Source organism: Aulonocara stuartgranti, assembly GCF_965226115.1.
Source record: "Aulonocara stuartgranti genome assembly, chromosome: 20".
Lineage (NCBI taxonomy): Eukaryota > Metazoa > Chordata > Actinopteri > Cichliformes > Cichlidae > Aulonocara > Aulonocara stuartgranti.
The window spans coordinates 36,353,615-36,377,522 of NC_138956.1; the positions used below are offsets into that span (position 1 = coordinate 36,353,615).

General features: G+C 43.3%; 1 protein-coding gene across 3 annotated transcripts; it reads left to right on the forward strand.

Annotated features, from left to right (window-relative positions):
• LOC309697498 (protein NDRG3-like) lies at positions 1-23,759 on the forward strand. 3 transcript variants are annotated; one of them, XM_082519432.1, is made up of 17 exons: positions 1-186; positions 6,547-6,618; positions 6,826-6,858; positions 10,199-10,253; positions 12,255-12,360; positions 12,461-12,581; positions 15,343-15,405; positions 15,498-15,558; positions 15,655-15,741; positions 16,556-16,612; positions 16,698-16,801; positions 17,435-17,500; positions 17,585-17,636; positions 17,717-17,764; positions 19,552-19,587; positions 19,785-19,836; positions 21,739-23,759. In XM_082519432.1, exons 3-17 carry the CDS (start codon positions 6,827-6,829, stop codon positions 21,897-21,899), a joined length of 1,101 nt encoding a protein of 366 aa, XP_082375558.1. In that variant the 5' UTR covers positions 1-186; positions 6,547-6,618; position 6,826; the 3' UTR covers positions 21,900-23,759. The 3 variants fall into 3 exon arrangements, with proteins under 3 accessions (XP_082375558.1, XP_082375557.1, XP_082375559.1); XM_082519431.1 differs by lacking the exon at positions 10,199-10,253 and having other exon boundaries at positions 6-186; XM_082519433.1 differs by lacking the exons at positions 1-186; positions 6,547-6,618; positions 6,826-6,858; positions 10,199-10,253 and adding an exon at positions 9,023-9,345.
• The last annotated feature ends 149 nt before the right edge of the window (positions 23,760-23,908 follow it).

Consider the following 23,908-nt stretch of genomic DNA (forward strand, 5'->3'; position numbering starts at 1 on the left):
GACCTGTTGTTTACGCTGACGTAGCTCCGCCCCGGACTGTCCGCGTGCTGCTGGTTGCGAGCTCAGTCAGTGAGAGAGGATCCTCGCGACCACGTCGATCTTAACGGCTGTCTTTGACGTTGAAACGGTCACAGGCTGCTGGATTAAACCGGTAACCTGAGCAGATTCCGGCGTTAACAATACACGGTGAGTAGCGTCTGGTCCGACTCGGCTCGGCACGAACTAATGACTGCTCTTCAGGATAATTAACCAGTTAACGGGTAAATGAGCGGGTTAGTTTCAGTGTTAACTCTTACTAGTTAGTGGTGGAGGTTATTAGCTCGGAGAACTAGCTTACATGGCGGCGGTGTGTTTGGTAACAGGTGTGTGTCGGTAACGTAGCAACGGTCGGTCTGCGGCTTAGCATCCGCGCTCATTAACGTTAAACGTTAAAGATCCTCCACAGTATAACTCCTGCCACTGTGTGTGTGGGCGTGTGGGCGGACAGCCTCGGTACATCCCGTTCAGCCCAGCCTCGCATCTATTGTTGTTACACGTTAATTAGTCGGATGGATGTCGGCAGGTGCGTAGCTGTTTGAGGCGTTTACAAGAACGTCGTGATGAGGCTTGTTTATAGAGCTGGGATTAAATAAATCCGCTCATGATGTCAGTCTCCTCACTTTTGCTAGTGCCGCACGTCCTGATCATTTACCTTTGATTTTATCAGCTCGTTTTCAGCCCCTTCTGATATAAAGCTGCAGTTCATTCCATTTGTTTATAGTCTGGGCATAATCAATCAATTTTATTGATTTCTTTATTGAGGTTCCTGGCTTAAATGGGGCTGTTCTATATACAGTTAAGGCAGAGGGTCTGTGTTATCTGACATAACAAATGTCTGTGCGGGTTCCTGAGATTTATGGCCATTAAATGTGTTTCAACAGCATTTTCATAAACCCTGCAAGAATCACCGATAAATATTAATGTGTAGGACAGGGGTGTCAAACTCAAATACACAGTGGGCCAAAATTCAAAACTGGAACAAGGTCGCGGGCTAACATTAATATTTATGGAGGAAAAAAATCTTCCTCCAGATTTAAGAATGAATCTTTTCTTTTGGACTCAAACAAGTTTTGCTGAAAAACTGATTATGGAACAAGCAAAGCTTAATACTAAACGATATATATATTAGCTGTATAATACCAGCAGGCCAGCTCTAATAATAATTTGGTATGGCTTCGCGGGCCAAATGTAATTAGGCTGTGGGCCAAATCTGGCCCGTGGGCCAGAGTTTGACACCTATGGTGTAGGATGAGACCATGTATGAATCTGTAGATGAAGAGCTACAGAAACGCACACAAAGGCACTAAAAGAGCAAATATATGATGACTTTAAGGACTCCTGTGTTAGGCTCACAGCACAGCTTTCTTATCAGTTTCACAGTCTAATAATAGTAATAATATAATAATAAGATCACCATATATCTCTTGGGTCATTGGGAATTTTGAATTGGTCTTTTAGAACCTATTTCGTTGGTCAGTCCTTAAAAAGCAGGTGGACAAGCAGAAGCCCACAGACTGGGAGGCAGGGATGAATCTCCAGAAGCTGATATAAGCCTCTACAGTCACTATATCACAGAAACATGTAAAAAATAATAATAAGAGAAATAAAAACTGAAGCTGCGAATAAATGAAACACAAATTTTTACTGTACTGCTGGTACCTTGAGCTTTAATGTAGGAGCGGCAATGCTCAGCCTCGCTCTCATGCTGCAGGCATCGCTGCTAGAAACTGAGAGGATAGCAAAGTTTAGCATAAACTTATTTAACCTGTTCTTTGTTTCTGTGTTAAACAAACCTGTGGTAGACAGGAGCGGCTCGAAAAGTCACTTCTTCATATTTCAGTTGATCACACGGTTTATTAAAGGACTCTTAATGGCTTTTCCCCCACTGAGCTTTTAATCACAGTGACGAGTGGTGCTGCTGTTGCTTTGAGTCCTTTTCTTTCACTCCACCTGGGCTCGCCGCCTCGGTCGTGGCTCCGCCTCGTTGCCACTTGCTGTGAGAGAAGAGGCATCAGCTCACCATAAACTACCACAGCACCATCTGTGCTGCTGTTTTAGTCACAGGTGTGCTGCGAAACACATTTTAAAGTCTGCACTCCATTTTTAGACACATGAATGAAACCGTCACCACAGACACCTTCACTTGTGTTTACCACACCACTAATAACAGCCTCTGTGTTTCAGTTGCCTCACACGCTGCCTTAATACAACACTGAGATACCATCGGGAAAGAAAAACTGTTGGTTAGTCAGGGTTGTACCAGTCTGTTTGCTGATTGGAAACAGCATCAGTGGCAGGAACAGACCAATGGCTGGCCAGTCAGCTTTATTGGGCCTGGACCATCAGGTCATCGGTTTTGTTGCAGACTGTGGATGCAGCAAAGAGCCTGGGGTGGACACAAACCCAGATTCTCACTCCCAGCTCATCACATAGTGGCTTTTATATGCGAGGCCCATCATTCTCAGCCAGATGAGCTCTAAAAGCGTGCTGTGATGAGCCACATTTGAAATAAATCATGTTGAAATCAGATGGATTTTTACACTAATTTTGAATTTTAATTTTGCACTGAATTCAAGCTCTTGTTGGACTTTGATATAACTTTGATATAATAGGTAATGTCTATATTTTTCCTCAGAATGGTAGTTAAAATAAAAACTGCAGCATGTCTAAGTTGAGGTGTAGTTTTTGGATTCGCCGCGTGTCTCATATCAGGTTGCTGCAAATGTTCAAAAGGAGCCTCAACTACTGCATAGAAACAGTCATCCTCCCTGGTCTCTGATCCCCGGTCCTGAGAAGACATTTTCTTTTAGAAGACGCATAAATCTGTTTCACCTCAGTGCCGCATAATAAGAGTAAAATCTAATTGTAAAAAAGATCAGTTTAATTTCTGTACCGTTCATGTTTGGGTTTGGGATTGAGCTCGTTTTGTTTTCAGTTTGAGCTCCATCTGACTCGCACGCCGATTGTGTGTTTGGGTTGGAGCCAAAGTGCCCACAGGAAGCTCAACATCCATCCAAACCACTCTGCTGAAACACTGTTACCCAAGCTGTCTGCCCACACACACACACACACACACACACACACACACACACACACACACACACACACACACACACACACACACACACACACACAGGAGGATGGCTTACTTCCAGCCAGAGATCACTGTTTCCATTAGAGTCACACAGGGTGAATTGTCCCACAGGTAGACTGTGACAGAGGCACAGAGACTGGGTTCATCCATCCACGGATGGATGGAAGGATAGAATGTCGGTCCAATGGAAATCAAATTAATTCACACCATGACATTTTCTGGTATTAGTGAAAGTCGATTCCATTCATCTGGATGTGTGATTTTGGGTGGGAGGGGTGTTTCGTCGCTTGTCCGGGTGACCTCTGCACTCTGAGCCGACTGCAGGTTTCCCCAACAAACGGTGCAGTTGTGTGGTTACTGGAACTAGCATTATTTACTAGCAATGTAGGATTGTTAATATGCAATCCTACATTGCTAAGATGGTGAAAGATGTACTCTAAGACCTCCTCCTCATTTCAGAGATGTTTCTTTTTCCTTTTCACGTAAGCGTCATCCTTGATTCTCTGTTTAAACCAACGTTCCTCTGTGTTGGTTTAACACCTGCACACTGGCTTGCAGGTGTTAAATTGACTGACGAGTCCCAGCCTGATAATTTCTGTGTTCTGCTCTCCTCTAATTTGGTTGTTTGGTTTACCCAATATGTGATTTACGGTAGAGCAGGGCGATATGGCCAAAAATATTTATCACGATATATATTTGAAACGATATAACTGACGATATAATTTATGCGAGACAAGATACAACTCCACGACTTTACTAGCGCAAAAAACCCCATCCATTTATTTTCATTTAAACAAGCAGCTGTTTTTTATGTGCATTAAAGCTATATAAAAATGTAACAGTGCAAATGCAAATTCCTTGCTGAAAAGCAAGGCATTTCCAGTAGAAATGGGCTGGCATATCCTGAGTTCACCATGTATAGTATCCACTAAAGTTAAAAAGAGGTGCTTTGCTACATTAAGTGCAGTGTGCCAAATAAAAAAGTCAAATATGTATTTTTCGGACTATAAGGTGCTCGGGATTATAAGACACATTAAGCAAAACAAAGCAGTCAGATAAATCAAACTTTACTCAACTCATTCTTCTTGCTTCCTCCACTTCTGTACCATTGATTCATTAATGCTGTATTCTATCACAGCTGCTCTATTCCCATGTTGTTGCAGTATATTAATGATTAACCTCGTATTGTGGATGGATTATCTCAGTTGTTCTCCTGACTGAAGTTTGGTCCGTTTACAGCACATTATATAGCAGCTAGTCCAACTTCAGTAACCCTACAAACGTCACTGCTATTTAGTTTTCTGTCTTCATTTATGTTGGAAGTCAGAGAGAGGAGCAGAGCTGTACGTTTGAATTTTTTCAGAAATCTCTCAGTCAGAACATGCTATATCATGCTTAGGTAAATAGCGAAACTAGCGAGCTAACTTCCGCTAGCTTCCTGCTAACTTCTAACTCCGTTAAATGTAATAAATTTTGTTTTGATGGATGCCTGGATGCTACTTCATAGTTACACCTGGCTGGCAAAGCAGCAATGCTGATCCTTTTATTAAAGATGAAAGAATTTAGACAGTTTTTAACGCTCAGTGATGCTGCAGTGATCATTTGACTTTGGGACCTGAAGTGGACGGCGTTTTGGACCCAGATTACTCCCAGATTTACGAGCGCCTTAGTCCGACAAATACGGCAATAACGACGGCCGCTTGCATGTTCTACAAAAAAAAGTGCTTTGTTGTGTATCTGACGGACAAACACCAACACAGTTCCACATCACTGAAGTTGCAGCATTTTTACAAACAATTCTGGTTCATCGGTTTCACTCAACGATCCGCTGTCCCTCATTCTCCGTCGCCGCCATGCTTTTCGGCCACGTGCGTATGAAGACAAAGACACTGCACATGCAAGTTTTACCCATATTCTATCGCGATATTTTATTTTCTTATCGTTGCCTAACATTGTACCGGTATTACCGTGAACGGTATAATATGGCCCAGCCCTAATTTGCAGTGTTGATTTTGGTACATAACCGTGTACGCTATATTAGTTTGTATGAGCTCACGGCCCGTTGTTGGTTAGTGGACAACTGTACTGCTGTTGGCTGGGACTGAGGAGCTCACTTAGATGGGTGAGGAAGTGTTTCTTCCACTGATAGAGCTCCACCTCCACTCTCATGCATCATGGTATTAGGTATTTCATTTATAATATTGTTTTTAAAATAGTCATGAAAATGTTATTTTTAATTCCATTGAAATTAACCAAGTTAATTTGAAAATAAATTAGATAATTGTGTCATGAATAAGACATCAAAAAAGAAGAAAACAATGTTCTCACAACTGTTTTATTACATGATGAAACATATCTGTTCCACACTCACACACGTCATGGAAACACATTCACAAAAATGAAATTGTCTGTATTAAAGGAAACCTTCAGGAAGAAAACTGTCATCGTTAAATACTTGTGACAGTCACACCTGTGAGATCTTCACAGCTGCTGGATCATAAACTTTAATGCCAGCACTCATTTATAAAATCCATTGAATTAAAACTTTGAAACTCTTTAAATTCTTTGTGAGTCTGTTCTAACATTTTATGTGCTCATTTAGCTCACATGTACCAACTGAAACCAAATTCAGCTCTTAGCAAATCTTTATCTTAAAAACATGCGTGTCCGAAGTTTCTTAGTGGAGTTGTAGCTGTAGTGCTGCAGTCCACGCAGGGCAAACTAAAGAGACGGGCGCAGCCAACAGAAAGTGCAGCAAAAATGAAAGTTGATGCTGAAGAGAATTTCCAAGCTAGTTGAGAAACTGGGTACGTCTCCAGTCAGTGTAAAGAGAAGCTGCCGACAAAGAACAAAGGGGTCAAGGCTTTGGCACAGCGGGCTGTTTCTTTGAGTCTACTTTCAAAGCTGGATATGAAAGTTTCACGTTTTTGTGCTGGTAAAGTTGGCCTGAAGGGTTACAGGTAAACTACAGAGCTGCCATGTTCAGGCCTGAGGGGCTTTAAGACACATGCATGGATAAAATTGGATTAAACATTAGCATCTTGATGTGCCACATACGCCCAGCAGCTTCAGGTCTGAGGCTGTGTGGTTTCCTTCCTGCAGCACAGGAATCAGAAGGCTTAGTTTTGGTGAACTCGTTGTTTTAAAGGCTAATAAACTGTAGTAAAATGAGTCAAGTTTTACTTCCTACACAGTTTGTTCTTAATGTTTGTTTGTTTAAAAGTTAAATTGTTGTGGATGTGAAACAGTGTCAGCTGTTTTTTATTTACTTACTTTTGCTTCCTCTTATGCTTCTGACCACCCCCCCAAAAACAAACAGGAACGTTGTTTTTATTTATATATGTATTTATTAGAAGTCTCGACAACTGCAAGTAAAACAAACTGTTCCTCTTCCTGTTTGTGTGCTTTAACAGGTGGATTGTCCTATGATGGAGGAGCTACATGATGTCCAGCTCACTGAGATCAAACCACTGCTGACAGGACAGGTGAGGGGGCGGGGCTTACAGGGTGCCCTCAGACCTGGAGTCCAGGAGTTGGATGAAGTAAACTGTAAACTTTTATTAAGCTACTTCTGAGGAAAATGATTTTCTGTCAAATGAATTATAAAATACAGAGGTACAGTCGTCTTTGTGTTCAGTTCCTGGAAACTGCGATTGACATAAAAAGTGACAATTTTGTCTCTGTCTCTTCAGAATGGGAGGAATCTCCAGGATTTCGATTGTCAGGTGAGTCATCAGCAGAAATTCTGTTCATATTGTATTCATGGACAACATTTAACTGTTTCTGAGATGTAACACGGCCACCAACCGTGAGAGTTCTTAGTAATGACCCCAGCAGGGTCTTCTTTAAAATTCTTAGAGTGAACAGTACAAGTTTATTTGATAACCTGTAGCTGAGAATGAAAGTGACTCTGTGTGAGAGAAGTGGATAAAACCTCAGAGATACTTCATCCTTGTGTAATTACAGGCCCATCAAACAGTGTTTGCTGTTTGATGGCTGCTGTGTGTTGTTGAGCAGAATCGATTTAGGAGGAAACAAGTCCACACTGATCAGTCACGTTCAATATTAGCTATTATTAGAAGCGGCGCTGATGGAGGCACATGTTTTATTGAACTGTTGTTCACCTTTACATGCGTGGAAGCAGAGGGGGTGGAAGCATTTACAGAGCAGCCTGTTTTTGTATCAGCACCCAGCTGTGGTATGTGTTTGGGCTATTTCAGCACTCTAACTGTCCAGAACTGGAGGTTTTCTTCATTTTGGAGTGTTTATTTCCCCCTCACTTTGATCTAGTTCTTGTGTTTTAATCTGAAGGTTTGACTGTGAAAGGGGCTGTTCAGTTTTTGGACTCTCTCAGCTGATTTAGCTGTGGCCCTCTGGTCCAACCTCAGTGTGAGTTTAGGGTCTTCTAAACCTGCTTGGACCGATCCTGAGATGACATGCATGATGTCAGCTGATGTGATAATACACTATGCATTCTTCCTGCCTTGTAATAAAAACAAAGGCTGGTCCAAAAAAAGACAAACAAGCAGAGTTTAACTGTATGGATGGAAAGTGTCCCAGTCTGTCATATTTGAGGAGAACTGTGAGGCTGAAGTCAGCAGGACTGCACATGGATCGATCCTCTGGACCCGTCATATTAACGTCACAGCAGGTCAGTCTGCATCAGCGACGGGGTAAATGTAGAGCAGTGAGCTGCTGCTCGGACTGTTTGTTCCCCAGCTGTGTTCGTGTCACGGAAATCGACATTTTCCTCACAATTTAAAACAAAAATAAAAACGCCAATAATACAGTAGATGACATTCAGTGTATTTCATATCACCCACTGGTTACAGACTGGGTATTTTTGCTGTAGATCAGAATTAGTCAAGTGGGCACAGTGCTAAGTTATTAGCTAATTCTAGCTAGCTCGGATATCAGCCTGCACCCATAAACTGGACAGCTGCGTCACACAGATACCTGCTAGATAGTGCTCCACAACATCTGGAGAAAAAAATCCTAGAACTTCCCAAATCAGCACAACAGCACGGTCCACAGGTCCAGACTCAGGTGTCTGTGTGTTCTGTTAGAGGACTGAAGATTAATCAGGACAGTAAATTCTCAGCAGACTTTTAAATTAGTCAGTTTCAAGAGAAGGAGATGAAGTTTAATTAAAAAGTTCCACAAACGTCTCAGGTGGTTCACTCAGAGTGTGCAGCTGTGAGTCTGCTTCTTTTCTAGTGATCTGAGCTTTTCTTAAAAACAGCCAGGTGGATAAATCCACTGATTTCTGGGTAATGGTGTTAAATCCACCTGTTGAGCTGGCAGCTAGGGCTGGGCCATATTATACCGTTCACGGTAATACCGGTATAATGTTAGGCAACGATAGGAAAATGAAATATCGCGATAGAATGGGAGTAAAACGCGCATGCGCAGTGCCTTTGTTTTCATACGCACATGGCCGATTGTTGAGTGAAACAGATGAACCAGAATTGGTTTGTAAAAATGGTGCAACTTCAGTGATGTGGAACTGGTTTGGTGTTTGTCCGTCAGATACACGACAAAGCACATTTTTTTGCAGAACATGCAAGCGGCCATCGTTATTGTCGTATTTGTCGGACTAACATGCTCTTAAATCTGGGAGTAATCTGGGTCCAAAACGCCGTCCACTTCAGGTCAAACAACACTGCAGCATCACTTAGAGTTAAAAACTGTCTAAATTCTTTCATCTTTAATAAAACGATCAGCATTGCTGCTTTACCAGGTGTAACTATAAAGTTTAACTTCCAGGCATCCATGAAAACAAAAGTTATTACATTTAACGGAGTTAGAAGTTAGCAGGAAGCTAGCGGAAGTTAGCTCGCTAGTTTCGCTAGTTACCTAAGCATGATATAGCATGTTCTGACAGAGATTTCTGAAAAAAATCAAACGTACAGCTCTGCTATCACTTCCAACATAAATGAAGACAGGAAACTAAACAGCAGTGACGTTTGTAGGGTTACTGAAGTTGGGCTAGCTGGTATATAATGATGTGCTACGTGATCGCTAGCGACACAGCTATGTTAGCATAACATAAACAGTGAAGCTGGAGGACGAACACTAACACTTTTCCACTTATAAAAGTTAACGTGAAGGTTCCTCATGGTTAGAGACAAATGCAATCGCATGGCAGGATGCTGTAAACGGACCAAACTTCAGTCAGGAGAACAACTGAGATAATCCATCCACAATACGAGGTTAGTCATTAATATACTGCAACAACATGGGAATAGAGCAGCTGCCAGAGAATTCAACATTAATGAATCAATGGTACAGAAGTGGAGGAAGCAAGAAGAATGAGTTTAATAAAGTTTGATTTATCTGACTGCTTTGTTTCGCTTAATGTGCCTTATAATCCCGTGCACCTTATGGTCCGAAAAATGCGTACTGCACACTGCAGTTTAATGTTGCAAAGCACCTCTTTTTAACTTCAGTGGATATTATACATGGTTATGCTCAGGATATGTCAGCCCATTTCTACTGGAAATGCCTTTTGGTTAAACTTTCAGCAAGGAATTTGCATTTGCACTGTTACATTTTTATAAAGCTTTAATGTACATAAAAACCAGCTTCTTGTTTAAGTGAAAATAAATGGAAGGTTGTCTTTTTGCGCTAGTAATGTTGTGGAGTTGTATTTTGTCTCGCATCAATTATATCGTCGGTTATATCGTTATCGCAAATTTTCAAATATATATCGTGATAAATATTTTTGGCCATATCGCCCTGCTCTACTGGCAGCTGCACCTGCAGTACGCCTGTGTCGTCTGTGTGGTTTGTATGAGTGGAGGGAGCTCTCATCAAACCTCCTGCAGGTAGAAATAAAGTACCTTAAGCTGAAGGGGACTGCAGATAGAGAGAGGGCAGGTTCGACTGTTTAGACTTTAAGACCTTCCACTTCTCGGCCAATGACCACATGGATTATGTCTCTTGATCCAATCATACCACCCCCGCTTCCCGTCTCTGTGTTCACTCAGCAGAAGGCTGAAGGACGTCAGCACGGCTGACCTCCATCTTTCTGAAACCTTTTCTCTTCCTCCTGTCCTCTGTCAGGATGTCTGACTCTCTGGATCTGCACCAGATCTTCTGTTCTTTAGAAGTTGGGGTGGTGAGTCAGCTGCTCATTAGCTCCTCTGGAGTCATGCTTCACCAGCTGATACCTTACAGCTGCTGAGCCAGTTTGCTTCGTAGCTTGCTCTCTGCTTTTAGTTGCCTCGAGTTAGCTGGAGAGGAGTTGGCTGCTTTTCCATGCTGTGATATTAATCCGTTAAAATGTTACTTACAACACGTCCGTCTATGTACAGCGCTATCGTGTCTGAGGACTGTTCTTCATGACTGTGGCTGCGTGTTTGGGCTCACTGTCACTGCTCTGATGGTACTGCATGAGTAACAGCATTGAGACCACTATTTCTGATTGCAGGGAATTCACTTCCTGCCTCAGACGGTTCAGAGGTCGCCGAAGTGGACCTCAGAACCGTGTGAGGTCCACTTGAATAAAGCGTGCTGTCAAAGCAGAGACTCAGCCGTTGCATTGGAAAACTGTGAAAACTAATTTTTGAGTTCAGTTCAGTATAGAGGCTTCATAATGTGTTTTCTTATTCTTTTAAGATACACTGTTTCCCCAAAGTCAGGAACAGCTGTAACACTTTAGCTAAAGCACTTTGTTTTAAACATGCTTGGAGCTTCACTCTGCTGCCTGCAGACTTTCATCCTACAAACTTCTGCTAGAGGAAGTATCACAGTTTGACTCACCAATCCAGAGAAAAGCTCTCACACTTTCATACAAAGGTGAATCCCTCCACTTGTTTTCCACATCACAGGTCCTGAGCCCGTCTGACCGCACTCCTGAATAAAGGTCTGCATGAAGCGAGTCCTCAGATTCACATCATCAGCCTAATTTATTTCCAGTCCTCACGTTGACGCACGTGTCTTGTTGCTGTGCTCACTTGTAGAAATGAGACTCATCAAAGAAACTGACTTTTCAAGCATCCTCGTGTTTACGTGCACTGAACCTCACACATGGGCTTGTACTCAGCCTGGTTTCACACAGGAAGTTTCAGAAGAGTCGTCCTGGGATCTTTTCCACAGTTTTCCTCTCTCACATGAAGCACGCAGCAGGAAACGACCTGCTTTAGACACGATTCTGAATTGATACTGATAGTACCTTAAATCATTTGTACAGAAGTCCACGTACTATGGACTTGCCAGTGATCACGATTATTTAACGAGGTTTCTCAAAGACTGGAAAAAATTGAGAGTACATCAAAATAGAAATCTGTGTTTTAATTAAGTGGATTTGCTTGAACTTTAATTACAGTTGAACTGGAAAAGCTAAATAAGTAAATCTGTGTGTACTGAAGCAGTTATTCCACAGCCTGGAGGGGGGAGAGTTTGGACTTTTCTGGAAAAAGTAAAAGAAAAATGTGCTGAAACAAACTTCTGTTCTTGTTCTAATATTAATTGGAACCCAAAATTGTAACTGAAATTAAAAATTGATCATTCATGCAGACTTTTTAAAATAGAACTGAAGACCTGGTGTTACAGAGCCGCTGAGGTTAATGCAGTGCAGGTGTGAAAATGGCGTAGTCACGTGTCACATGATGTTGTTTATTAGCACGTTTATAGTATATTTACTTAGTGAGGTGCTCTTCTGTGTGTCCGCTGACTCTGTGCTTTGAGTAAAAGCATACGAATGCTCTCACTGTGCCGCAGATCCAAACATGTAAAACTGTGTGTGCATGTGAGTAAGTATGAACTTCAGATCCATTAATGGGATCTGTCAGGTGGTTCCATGAGTCAGTAATGAGATTACAGCACCCATGAATCCATTCACAGGTCTGTGCGCCTGCCTGTGTTTCCATCTGTTACCAGATGAATGTGGATGATTTCCTACACAGCCTGTGACAGGCTGAGAGTCGCCACGCGTTCGTGTGGCGTGGTTCCTGATCACATGAACATGAATGATCTGTTCAGAGCTGCTGACACTTGTTTACTGTTTTAAAATGACTCCAGATATTAGAGCCCCCCCCCCCCCCTTCCGTGCTGCAGTGCATGTTTGTTGTCGGTGCTGACAGGGCGGGGTTTGTGTGTTGTTCGCGATGCTGCTCAGGAGCACGATGTGGAGACGGCCCACGGCGTGCTGCACGTCACCATGAGGGGGGCCGCTAAAGGCAACCGGCCCACGATCCTCACCTACCACGACATCGGACTCAACCGTGAGTAAAACACGGACACGGTTAATGAAGCAACGAATTATGTGACAACAAAAACACAACACATTGTTTTCTTTGTGTTTGTGTGTGTGTGTGTGTGTAGATAAGTCATGTTTCAACAGCCTCTTTAACTTTGAAGACATGCAGGAAGTGACGCAGCACTTCTCAGTTTTGCATGTTGATGCTCCGGGACAGCAGGAGAACGCTCCTATATTCCCTACAGGGTAAAACACACACACACACACACACACACACACACACACACTCAGCATGCTCTGTTGAGTATTAACACACACACACACACTCTCACACACACACTCACACACACACACACACACACACACACACACACTCACACACACACACACACACACACACACACACACACACACACACACACACACACACACACACTCAGCATGCTCTGTTGGGTATTAACACACACACACAGGTGCCGTTTTCCATGGTGTAACACTCACCAGTGTTTTCTTGTGGCTGATCTGCTGTTAACACAAAACTGTCCCCATTGAACAGCTGCTGTGTTTCTGTGAGGCTGTGTTTTTAAATCAAGAAAACTACCTCGGAGGATTGTGAGGACTCTGTTTAGTGTCAGAGCTGACGTTAGTCATTGACTTGATTTTTATTTTGAAATCAGAAAATGTATCAGATTTGTTTGAATCCAGAATATCAGAGATATTAAGTTAAGTTGAAGTTTTATGTCGTTACTGTGCAATAAAACCTTCTGGAGTTCAAATCTTAGTCTAAACCTCAAAGACTTTATGCAAAAATAGATTCTGCAAAGAATAGAAAAAGACTATATTTAATAAAAACAGTTATAATGTTGCAACAACATACTTCAGGAATGCTTGCTGCTTTTTTTAAAAACCCGTATTTAACCTGAAGTGTCCTGATATTTGCAGCATTTTGACTTGTTAGCAGAAACAGGAGCTGTCAGAGAAACCTGCACCAGCTTAGGAAGAACACTCTTCCTTTACACACAGTTACAGTGGTCGGTTACATTAGTAAGTGTCACGTTAACACTGGACCCTAAATCTATGCAGAGCTATTGTGTAGATTATGCTTCTTCACAATCTTCTAATTTTCCACTCAGATTTGTAAATAATAAAGCAGAGAGACAGACGGTGTCAGACGGTGATTGTTCCCACCTTCAGCTGTGCAGTAGCAGCTTCTGCTGGTGTGTGGAAACACAGCTCGGACAATCCACCCACAGCGGCTGTACACTGTGACAGCAGAAGCAGTTTGTTGTTATGAATACGATTACATCTGATAAGAATGATTTTCACAGCACTGGATATTATGATCGCTGCACTGCTTTAACTGTCCACTGGTTGCAGTTAAAGCAGGTTTGGATGGGGCAGGATGCTGAGCCACGTTCCTGATGCATCCATCAGTGTGTGCATGATGGGGAAAAGCTGTAGAACAAAGTGCTGCAGGACTGACTGTGTGGAAGGGTTAATGTGGCCTGTGATGAATGCCAGTTCTTTATTTCAGCAAGAACTTTGTTTTCTCTTGTTTTCAGGCAATAAAAATGACTTTATATTATGTAGTGGGTTTACATTACACAAAGAAAATGTTGAAAATAATTTATAATAATTCATCCAAACCGGTATAGTAGTAGTGACAACAAATAATGACCTACAAAGTAAACAGCAGCAGACTAAATCTAACAAAGAAAGATGATTTTCTAACAGCGCTTAAAATGTTGGTTAGTGATGTGTCGGTCGCGAACGACACTGCTCTTGGAGCCAGATCTTCAAAGTGAACGACGCAAGCCGGCTCCTTATTGGGAGCCGTGGTTTGTTTTTTTCCTCTCTCTCTCTCACTTTTTTCCGCTTCACTCAGCACGTGAGCCTTGTGCTTTGCGCTGGGCAGAGGGGGGAGGGGCGGTAGTTACACTCAGTAGCACAGGAACAGAGCGGGAGGGAGAGAGAGAGAGCCAGGGACAACAACGTCACATTAGAAAGGTATAGTAATCATCCACAACTATTTACAGCTGTGGATGATAAAGGATTCAGAAAGTTTATTCATGCAGGTCCATATGACAGAGAATATGCATGTTCTTTTTGTTTTCATATTTTAATTTATATTTAATTGTGTTGTGGTTTGCAGTGTTTTGTGTTGTTTCACTTTAAATTTGTTTAAAAGGAAAAAGCTGAAAATTTAAATAGTTAAAAGTTAAAATGTAAATAGTTGGTTTTTGTATTATATGATTTATTCGAATAAATAAAAGTATATTTACGGTGGCCCCTACATACAAAACACGTACAAAACACAACAGAAGTGCTCCAGGATGCTAGGGGGCAGTGTTGAGCTTTTGTTACCTGGTGGCTACACAAGCCAAGAAGTACCAACGACCAGATTTGTTGTGTGGTAGTAACAGGTAAATGAACTTTTTTAAAATTATTTGAATAAATATGAGTGCCTGTGTATAAATACACAAACAATACACACATGCTTTCAGTTGTGTAATTTAAGTGATCTAGTAGCTCTGCTTTGAAGTTCAGTTAAAGCTAGAAATGTGTTTTGGAGTTTTGTTTATATATAAACATATATAAACAAAACCAAGTTGTTTTTTTTACATTAGTAATTCCTTTTGTGCATAATTTTATATTGTTGCTGATAATAAATTAATTAAAGCAACAAAACAACCTGAAGACAACCTTCCATCTTTTGGAAGTAAAATGACACACAGACCGCCTACGATGGTCTCTGTCTTGACAAAATAATAACCCACTCAACTATTCTCCAGGCGTCAGTTATTTATAGAAGTCAGTGGCAGTGCTGTCTTCTTTACAAGCTTCTCCCCGAGGTTCCCCGTCTCTCAAAAGTTCTGTTCTACACAAACGAAGACTATCTGACACTGACACACTATCTGACACACATCTGTGTGTCAGATGTGAGTTACTCCGTCCCCAAGTGGGTGTGATGTCCTCTGAAGTGATGTAAACATGACTGTGTGTGTAGGTACCAGTATCCCAGCATGGATGAGCTGGCTGAGATGCTGCCATCTGTCATGACCCAGCTTCAGTAAGTCTGCCGTCTTCTGTTCAGTCAAGTGCATGATGGGTAATTTTCAGACAGACAGCATACCCTAATGTGTATCTGTGTGACATCATCAGCATAAAGAGCGTGATTGGTATCGGCGTTGGAGCCGGAGCATACGTCCTCACCAAACTGGCAGTAAGTAGCAAACAGGAGGGACAGGAGGGTCGCTGGTTTTCAGTCTTGATGATGATGAAGATGATGTAACTGATGACGGTTGTTGTCGTGTTTCAGCTGAATGAGCCCAGTTTGGTGGAGGGTTTAGTTCTGATTAACGTTGACCCGTGTGCCAAGGGTTGGATCGACTGGGCTGCCTCCAAGGTAACACACGCACGCACACACACACAAACTCTGGATACCGACTCCAGCTGTCCTTAAACATCTGCAGGTGGAGAAATGTGGAGCCAGGATAAAATGAATACGTATGATTTGTTTTTTTTAAGTTTGCATCTTTTGAAAAAGAAGAAAGTAAACAAAGAGGAAGTTTGTTAATTGTATTGAACTAAAAGTCAACTTCAGATACTTTCTTATCGGTAATGGTTTGAAAGAAATGTTCTCACCACCACTTTTCCATGTGCATGCATGTAAAGCCAAAAGGAAGAGAGTGCAGTACTAAGACCCACACAGAAAAAAGTGAGAGGATGCAAAGCATGAAATCGAGAAGCTGCAGTGGAAGTGGCTTGCAGAGTGGCTTGCAGAGCCAGCAGCAACTGAAAGCAGGCTGAAGCAGCTAAAGTGGCACGTGCCATATAATATTTACCAAGAGGATGCACAGAAAACTGTCACCATGCTCAGTTTTGAGAAAATTATTATTAAGGTGTTTGTTTTTTTTTTTTGCCACAAAAAGTCTGTGTGATGTCCGAGCGGTAATTATTCGATGGATGCACAGTGAGAGGTTCAGCTGTGCTCAGGCAGCATCCTCGTCTAAACCGCAGAGAGCGGGTCGAGTGAGTGAGAATACGGAGCAGAAAGACACATCTGCAGGCGAGCTCTGAACGAGCTCAGGTCTGTCTGCAAGCTCCAGAGTTCAACTGTCCTTACAGTTAGTCACTGCGTGTGAACAGAGACAGCATCATTTAAACTGTCAGCCGAACACCAAGAATCAGTTTGTCTGTTCGTCTTTTGTCTCCTGCAGCTGAGCGGCTGGACAAGCAACCTGGTGGACATCATCATGGGGCATCACTTCAGCACTGTGAGGACAGCAGGCACTGCAGGCTCGTTCTGTATGACTCTAAGCTGTGGTTAACCACCACTGAAACCTGTGTGTGTGTGTTTAGGACGAGTTAACAGAGAACAAGGAAATAATCCAGACGTATCGACTCCACATCTCTCAGGATATACCACAGGACAACCTGGCCATGTTCTACAACAGCTACAGCAGGTAGGACACTGAACACTGTGGATGTGATGAATAAATGCAATTTATAAATGCGATTAATCCTCGCCTGAAGCTAAAGTGATGCTTCATTTTTCAGAAGCACCCTGACCCAAACACTGAGGTTGTTTGGACTAATTGCATCTTTCAGGGCAACAAAATGCTCCGTAATTATCTGAGAAACAGTGTTTAACAGAGAGCAGGCTGCAGAGCGCACACTGACAGCTTTGCTTTCAAGCCCCTGTAATCATCATCAGTGACAGCGGACGGGAGCTGGAAATAAGAGCTGTGCTGATCTTTAGGAAGAAGACACATGTGTTTTGACAGCTCAGGTGGCAGAACAGACATCCTCACATCACAGGTGTGAGCAAATCATTATTCACATCAAGTTTCAGTGCAGAGTGCTAACAGGCTGAAGGACCCTTCAGAAAGCTTCAGATTTTCATTGGTTTTATCGTTGCTTCGATCTGATCCGAGCTCCTTACAAAGAAAGAAAATCCCAGACTCACTGATGCTGCAGCTCACTGTGTCCACTTCACTGCCTTACTGTGTGTGTGTGTGTGTGTGTGTGTGTGTGTGTGTGTGTGTGTGTGTGTGTGTGTGTGTGTGTGTGTGTGTGTGTGTGTGTGTGTGTGTTAGTCGCGCCGAGCTGCAGATGGAGCGTCCTGTCTCTGGTCTGAATGAGAACACAGCCACCACCGTCAGGTATGTCTTCGTCTTCTTTCACCTCGTTCAACATGTCTGACGGTCATGTGACTCGTTCCGTTATTCGGCGTGCTCGTTTCTCAGGTGTCCCACTCTGCTGGTCGTCGGGGACTCGTCGCCTGCCGTTGATGTCGTGGTGAGTGGCTGCCCTGTTTCCATGACAACAGCCAGTAAATGATGTCACATTCTAGTGAACACTGTCTGTGCGCTCTGCAGGTGGAGTGTAACTCCAGAATGAATCCCACCAAGACCACATTGCTCAAGGTACCGTCTCTACTCATCATTTTATTTATGAAACCTGATGTCACCTGGGGTGGGGGGGCTAGTTAGTTGGATTAGCTGCAGTCGTAAACTATGTGGATGCAACACATGTATCAGCGTACACATACCAAGTAAGGGACCCATAAAAACACCCGAATTTCACTCACTGCAGCTGAAACACAAACATCTTGGATGGTCTGAACTGCACAGCTAACCATATCAGTACTGTTATGTTAGGCTGCACAGTATTTATGTTTCTAATAGAGTCTCATATATCATAATAAATACCCTGCACCCTTTAAAACTCCCACCCTCCACAGATCTGGATTTTTAATTTTTGTCCTTCAGCTGTAAAAGGCTAAAAGGTCATCCGCTCACCCCGCTGGGTGGGCGGATGACACGGTTTGACTTTCTGAGTTTAGAATTTAACTTTTAATTGTTTGTCTTTGTTTCTATGAATTTATCGTGAAAGTGGGATTTTCATGGGGGTTAATTTAATCTTTCTTCCCATCATACTCCACCACCACTGATGAGGGATTATTGAAATGTGATCTGAATATCCAAAAATTAATCTGCTTAATAAATATTTCTCAGACTTGTTCAGACTGTTTAAAAGAGTCTCTGTATGTCTAAGGCTGCGTTCACACTGCAGGCGAAAGCGCATCAAATCCGATTTTTTTGACCCTATGCGACCCATATCCGATCATACTATGACAGTGTGAACGGCACAAATCCGATATTTTCAAATCCGATCTGGGTCACTTTCGTATGTGGTCCTGAATCCGATACATATCCGATGTTTTAGAAAGCGACTGCTGTGTGAACGGTCAAGTCGCATTAAATCCGTCTTTTACGTCACTGACACAAGACAGATGCTAATTATCAGCGCCAGAGAAGCGCCCGAGAAGACATCGTGAACGCTTCCTGGCCATCTGGTGAAAGTGCTGGGAAGACAACGTTGGAGAAACGTGAACATTTTATTTGTACTGCATAACCTGCAGATTCTGACAGAAATCTGCAGCTATCCTTTGAAGCACCGCTCCTCTAAAACAGCAATAAGGATCATTATTAGGTTATTTACATTATTATGTAAATAACAAAATAACTTAAAGCAAAAATTGGGAAACGTAAAGTCCAAAGTCTTTATATTAAGGGCCATCAGTCAAACATACTGTTTGCTCTGGGTCTAAACAGAGCGCGTCGTGTGTGACGTCTTCTTTTGCGCATGCGGCCACTTTGAGCGTTCACACTAGAGCGCGTTTGCTGTCGCATTTTATTTGTAGTGTGAACGAGCACACAAAAAAATCGGATTTGATCAAAAAATCGGAATTGAGCATTAAGACCTGCAGTGTGAACGTAGCCTCACAAACCTAGACTTTAATGCGCTTGTTAGTTTTGGTCATCGTAGCGTTTAAAGCAGGGGTCTCAAACTCCAGTCCTCGAGGGCCGCTGTCCTGAAACCTTTCCATGTGTCCCTGTTGCAACACACCTGACTACAATTAGTATGTCATTAGCAAGAGTATAGAACTTGACTGCATGCTGAGGAGGCAATTCAGTCATTTGATTCATGTTACAGCAGCTCATGAGTGAATGAATGTTAGGGGTTGCCACCTCAGCATGCAGTCAAGTTCTATACTCTTGCTAATGAGCTACTAATTGTATTCAGGTGTGTTGCAACAGGGACACATGGAAAGGTTTCAGGACAGCGGCCCTCGAGGACTGGAGTTTGAGACCCCTGGTTTAAAGGGTCGCTGTTTTATCCCCATGATGTTTTTTTGTGTCTCCACTAGATGGCAGACTGTGGAGGACTTCCTCAGGTGGTTCAGGTGAGCCTCAGCAACTCCCTGCTTGTTCCTTCTCCTCCACCATGTTGTAATAATAAGAAAATAATCCTGTTGTAATAAAGATTAGGACCAGGATTTGTCCTTCATATTTGAAGTTTTGAAACTTAATACAACTTTAATGTTTGTAGTTGTTAGTAATTGTGTCAAATTGAGGAAATTTGTGTTTTGTTTTTCACCAGCCTGGAAAACTAGCCGAGGCCTTCAAGTACTTTGTGCAGGGGATGGGTTACAGTGAGTACCATTTCATGACTCCCCTTAATACTAAATGAAAAGCGTCTAACAGTTTGTTAAGTATGATCTCAGCTTTGGTTTATGGTTTGCACATTACCCGAGAGTTGTGCACTGTATTCAGTGTAAAAACATATGAATTCTACGAGCAGCTGGCCAGTGGTTCCTGCAGTTGCTGGCTGTCGCCGGGTGAAACTGGTCACAACGACGGTGCTGTACCAAAAATCTCTTTGTGATCACTTTGGTCACATGGCCACAGTCGCCTGTAGTTTATATGGAAGACGCCGACGCGTCTGTAAAGCAGTTCAGACACGCAGTTCAGGAAAAAGTGACATCACCAGTAATGCAGAATGCTTGCTTTTAAAGTAAAGGTACACATTGAAACATATTAGCTGTTTTGCTGGGGCACAACTTTTACTTTGAAAGTGAGCCGTTTCCAGTTTGTGTTTTTCACTTTCATTACTACTTAGAGAGCAGTGAGCGAGTGTTTGCAGACAAACTACGGGCGACCTCAGCAGTCTGCTGGCAGCCGTAGCAGCACCACATTCCTCTTCACCATCAATTTGATGGCAGCACGTTTACAGGTCTTGGCTAGCTGCACACGCCCACAGTGGTTGTGCGTTACGTTTGTAGACATTTCCTCCTGCAGGACTAACGCAGCGTGTGGTGCCCTCACACTCGTGTCTTTGTCTGTTTGTCCGTCTGTAGCTCAGCTTCACTAGATTTTCTGTGTAAGTAACAGTTTGCACAGCATGACCTGCCTTAGGATTTGTTGTAAACACACACACCTGATACGTGTGTGTGTGTGTGTGTGTGTGTGTGTGTGTGTGTGTGTGTGTGTGTGTGTGTGTGTGTGTGATATTAAACTACAGCATGTTGGTTTCTCACCCTGCCCTCCTTCCTCTCTGTTCCTGTTTCTCTCTGTTGTTCTTTTCCTCCAGTCCCTCATGTTGCTTTACACCACATCAGCAGCCAATCAGGTATCAGGATTCCAACCAGAATCTGAACCCCTCTCGTCCTCTCCATCGTCCTCCCCCTCATATGTGTGTGCATGCTGTCGATCAGCTGATCACGCTGACGTTTTTCTTCCTTTGCAGTGAGCGACCAGCAGGCTGCGCTGCATGCCAGCACATCTCTCTGTTCACACTGTCGGCTCTCGGGCTCGACTCTGAGCTGCTGCTCGTGTCTGAAAGGCTGAAAACACTGTGACATGAGAAAGCTATGAGGCCGAGAACACACCTGTCCCACCGCAGGAATCCAACACTTCCTGTGAACTCTTCTGCTTTGTTTCCACTGCTGTACAAACCTCAGCACTTCAGAAACATGCTGCACAAAACGAAGTACCTCTGAAAGTGTCACTTTTAACACAGTTTAATCATAACACCGGGACACTCAGAGAAGAGACAGAGCAGGACAATCATGACTCAGTCAGATGGATCTGTGTTCGCTTAAGTCGAAGTGAGTTTTCTCACATGAACAGAGGGCTGGAGAGTTGGTCAGGATGTGTTGCAGGTGATAGTCTGCACCTGAACCATTCGCGGGGCTTGTGTTTAGATGAGGGAGCGTGCAGAGGGAGCCCACACACTGGACCATTAGCTTCGAGTCGTGTCCTCCTGAAAAGTAGTCATCCGTCCGGACAATGAGAGCAGTGGGGTGAAAGCAGAACACATGGACTTCCTGTTGTGCAGAAGGCCTGAGTGTTACAGCGGCTTCTCTTCGTCTGTGTGTAAAGTGAGCGTCACGCATGACAGGACAAAGCTTCAGTGTGAACAGACTGTCATCAGATTTGAATCCAGCGGCTCGGCTCACCGCGGACGATTCAAATCAGCCTCCGCTCATACATTCGCTGGCTCCGCCCTCTGTTACTCTGTCACTAACGCGTTTTCATCTGTGTCGCCCCCTCAGTGCCCACGGCGGGGATGACCCGGCTGGTTCGCTCCAGGACTCACTCGGCCTCCAGCGTGGGCTCCACAGACGGCGTCCGGAGCCGCAGCACCACCAACGAGGGCGCCAACTGCGCCGAGCCTGACAACACTGCAGTACACACCGTTGAAATGACTGCATAGGACTGTTCCCGTTTCCTCTGTGTACCTGCAGTTCTCTCGTCCAATCAGATCCTTCCTTTCTTTTAGTTGTAAATGTTTTTCCTGAAAATAGAAAGCCCTCAAAAGCTTCACTTCCAGCTGCCTGTTCTCTAAATTTGTTCCCTGTGAGTTTAGGGTTCGTTGAATGATGTCATAAACATTTCGGTGTTAGCTGCCGCCATGTTGGCTCCTTTTTCCTGCGCTCTGTAGGCGTTACTGCACACAGGTCAGTCGGTTTGTATGTATACACAGCTGTTGTGTTCCTTCACTGCTCCTTTCTCACTCCTGATTTCTTCTTTTAGTCATTACTCTTATATAATCAATATTTTGTTTATCTTTGCTGGTGGTGTTGGTTGATATGAAGCTCGTTTCTTAAATGAACCCTTCTTTGGTGCCCATTACAAAGTGGATGTGCTTCCGACCCAGATGTATTTTTGTAATCGCACTGACAGAAGATCTGTGACGCGAGTTTGACCTGGTTTAACGACAAAAAACGGCATCGCGAGCTGCGGTTCCCTAAATGGTTCCCTCGGTGTTTGTGAGCGTGCACCATGAAGCCGGGTCCTCGTACAGCTCAGTAAACACATTAAAACATGAAGGTCAGTGGGACTGAACTTTGAGCTGGTTTCGTCCGATGCTGTTTTGCTGATGTTTAAACGGGATTTTCTGTGGCCGTACAATTTGTTTTGCCTGAGCTTCAAGTGTAAAAACAACTTAGAGATTTTTTTCCAGATAATTTAGCGAAACATCCTGAAGTCTGCCTGTTACCTCCACAGTCTCCTCTCTTTCCCGTCTCTGAAGCTCGGTTCATTCGGCCCGTCCACAGCATGCTCCTTGTAGAGTGTTGGCATGCAAACTGTGCCGTGGTGTCAGTGTAGTGAGTAATGAGATGTTGTTCAGCTGTAAACCTGCTGCTCTCCATCTGAAACAAACCAAACCTCAGATGAGGATTCTCTAGGCTGAAGCTGGCAGCAGGGGGCGCTGGAGGTGGTCGTAGTTGCTGCAGAAATCTTGGAGCATTTCTTGGATTCTGGTTATTTGTAGGAATTGTTTTTTGGGAAAAAATGTTAATGAAAACTTTCACCACAAGGTGGCGGTGTTTTACCAGAAAGCTGTGATGACTGTGAAAGAAACACTACTGTACAGATGTTAACGCTGATTCACGGCTCCATCTAGTGGATCAAAGTGGTATTACGTGATAGTACAGCTCAGCCTTGTTTCAGCATTGGCTGAGATCTCTGCAGTACGTAGATGTTGTAGACATGAGATGGGAGCTGCTGTCAGTTTTCTCACTGCATAATAAAAGTGTCACACTTGGCAGAAGGCGTTTCTACTGGAAACAAACAGCTGATGTGTAAAAGAAACAGAATGAACCAGGGTTTTTTCACCCACTGAGAAGCTGCTTTTCTCCTACAGTTGACAGCAGGCTGTTTGGCTTTCTTGGAAATGTCCTGCAGCTTTCAAGGAACATTTTCTTGGAACGTGATGGAAAATACAGCCGAGGCCAAAGGGTGACCTTGGTCATGGTGTTGCTGCCCCCTGCTGGACGATTCAGCAGGAAACGAACGCCAGTGTTTGTCAGCAGCTTTTCATGTCGACTCTTATGAAACATTCAGGTTTGGCGGGGACAGCAGGGTCGACCCATAAACTGTTCACTTCCTTTCTTCTCTATATTCTGACTGTGGTTCTGTCCTTGTTGTATTTATTACACTCATTTGTGTATTATTACTTTGGAAATTTCTACTGAAGCTTTGGTAGCGGTTCTGTTACAGAGAAGTTTGATTCACTGGATGTTCCACGATGTAAACACTGTTTGTAATGAAATAAAACTCGTTATCCAGAGACACGGTCGAGGCCGAGCGTCTCAGCTTTTCTTTAGTGGCTAAAAATACTCACATTCAGATTCTACTGGAAATAAATCAGCTGTTCAATGAAGCTGAGTGGCACGTCCATAGTGGGACATGGTCCAGAATAGTCCCACAGCGAGAGAG

What these genes read in the sequence shown, in the direction of transcription:
- LOC309697498 (XM_082519431.1), top strand. Translation starts at nt 6,559, where the DNA reads ATGATGGAGGAGCTACATGATGTCCAGCTCACTGAGATCAAACCACTG. An exon ending in TGGGGCATCACTTCAGCACT is followed by an intron (nt 16,613 to 16,697) that starts GTGAGGACAGCA and finishes GTGTGTGTTTAG; the next exon opens with GACGAGTTAACAGAGAACAA. An exon ending in TTCTACAACAGCTACAGCAG is followed by an intron (nt 16,802 to 17,434) that starts GTAGGACACTGA and finishes TGTGTGTGTTAG; the next exon opens with TCGCGCCGAGCTGCAGATGG.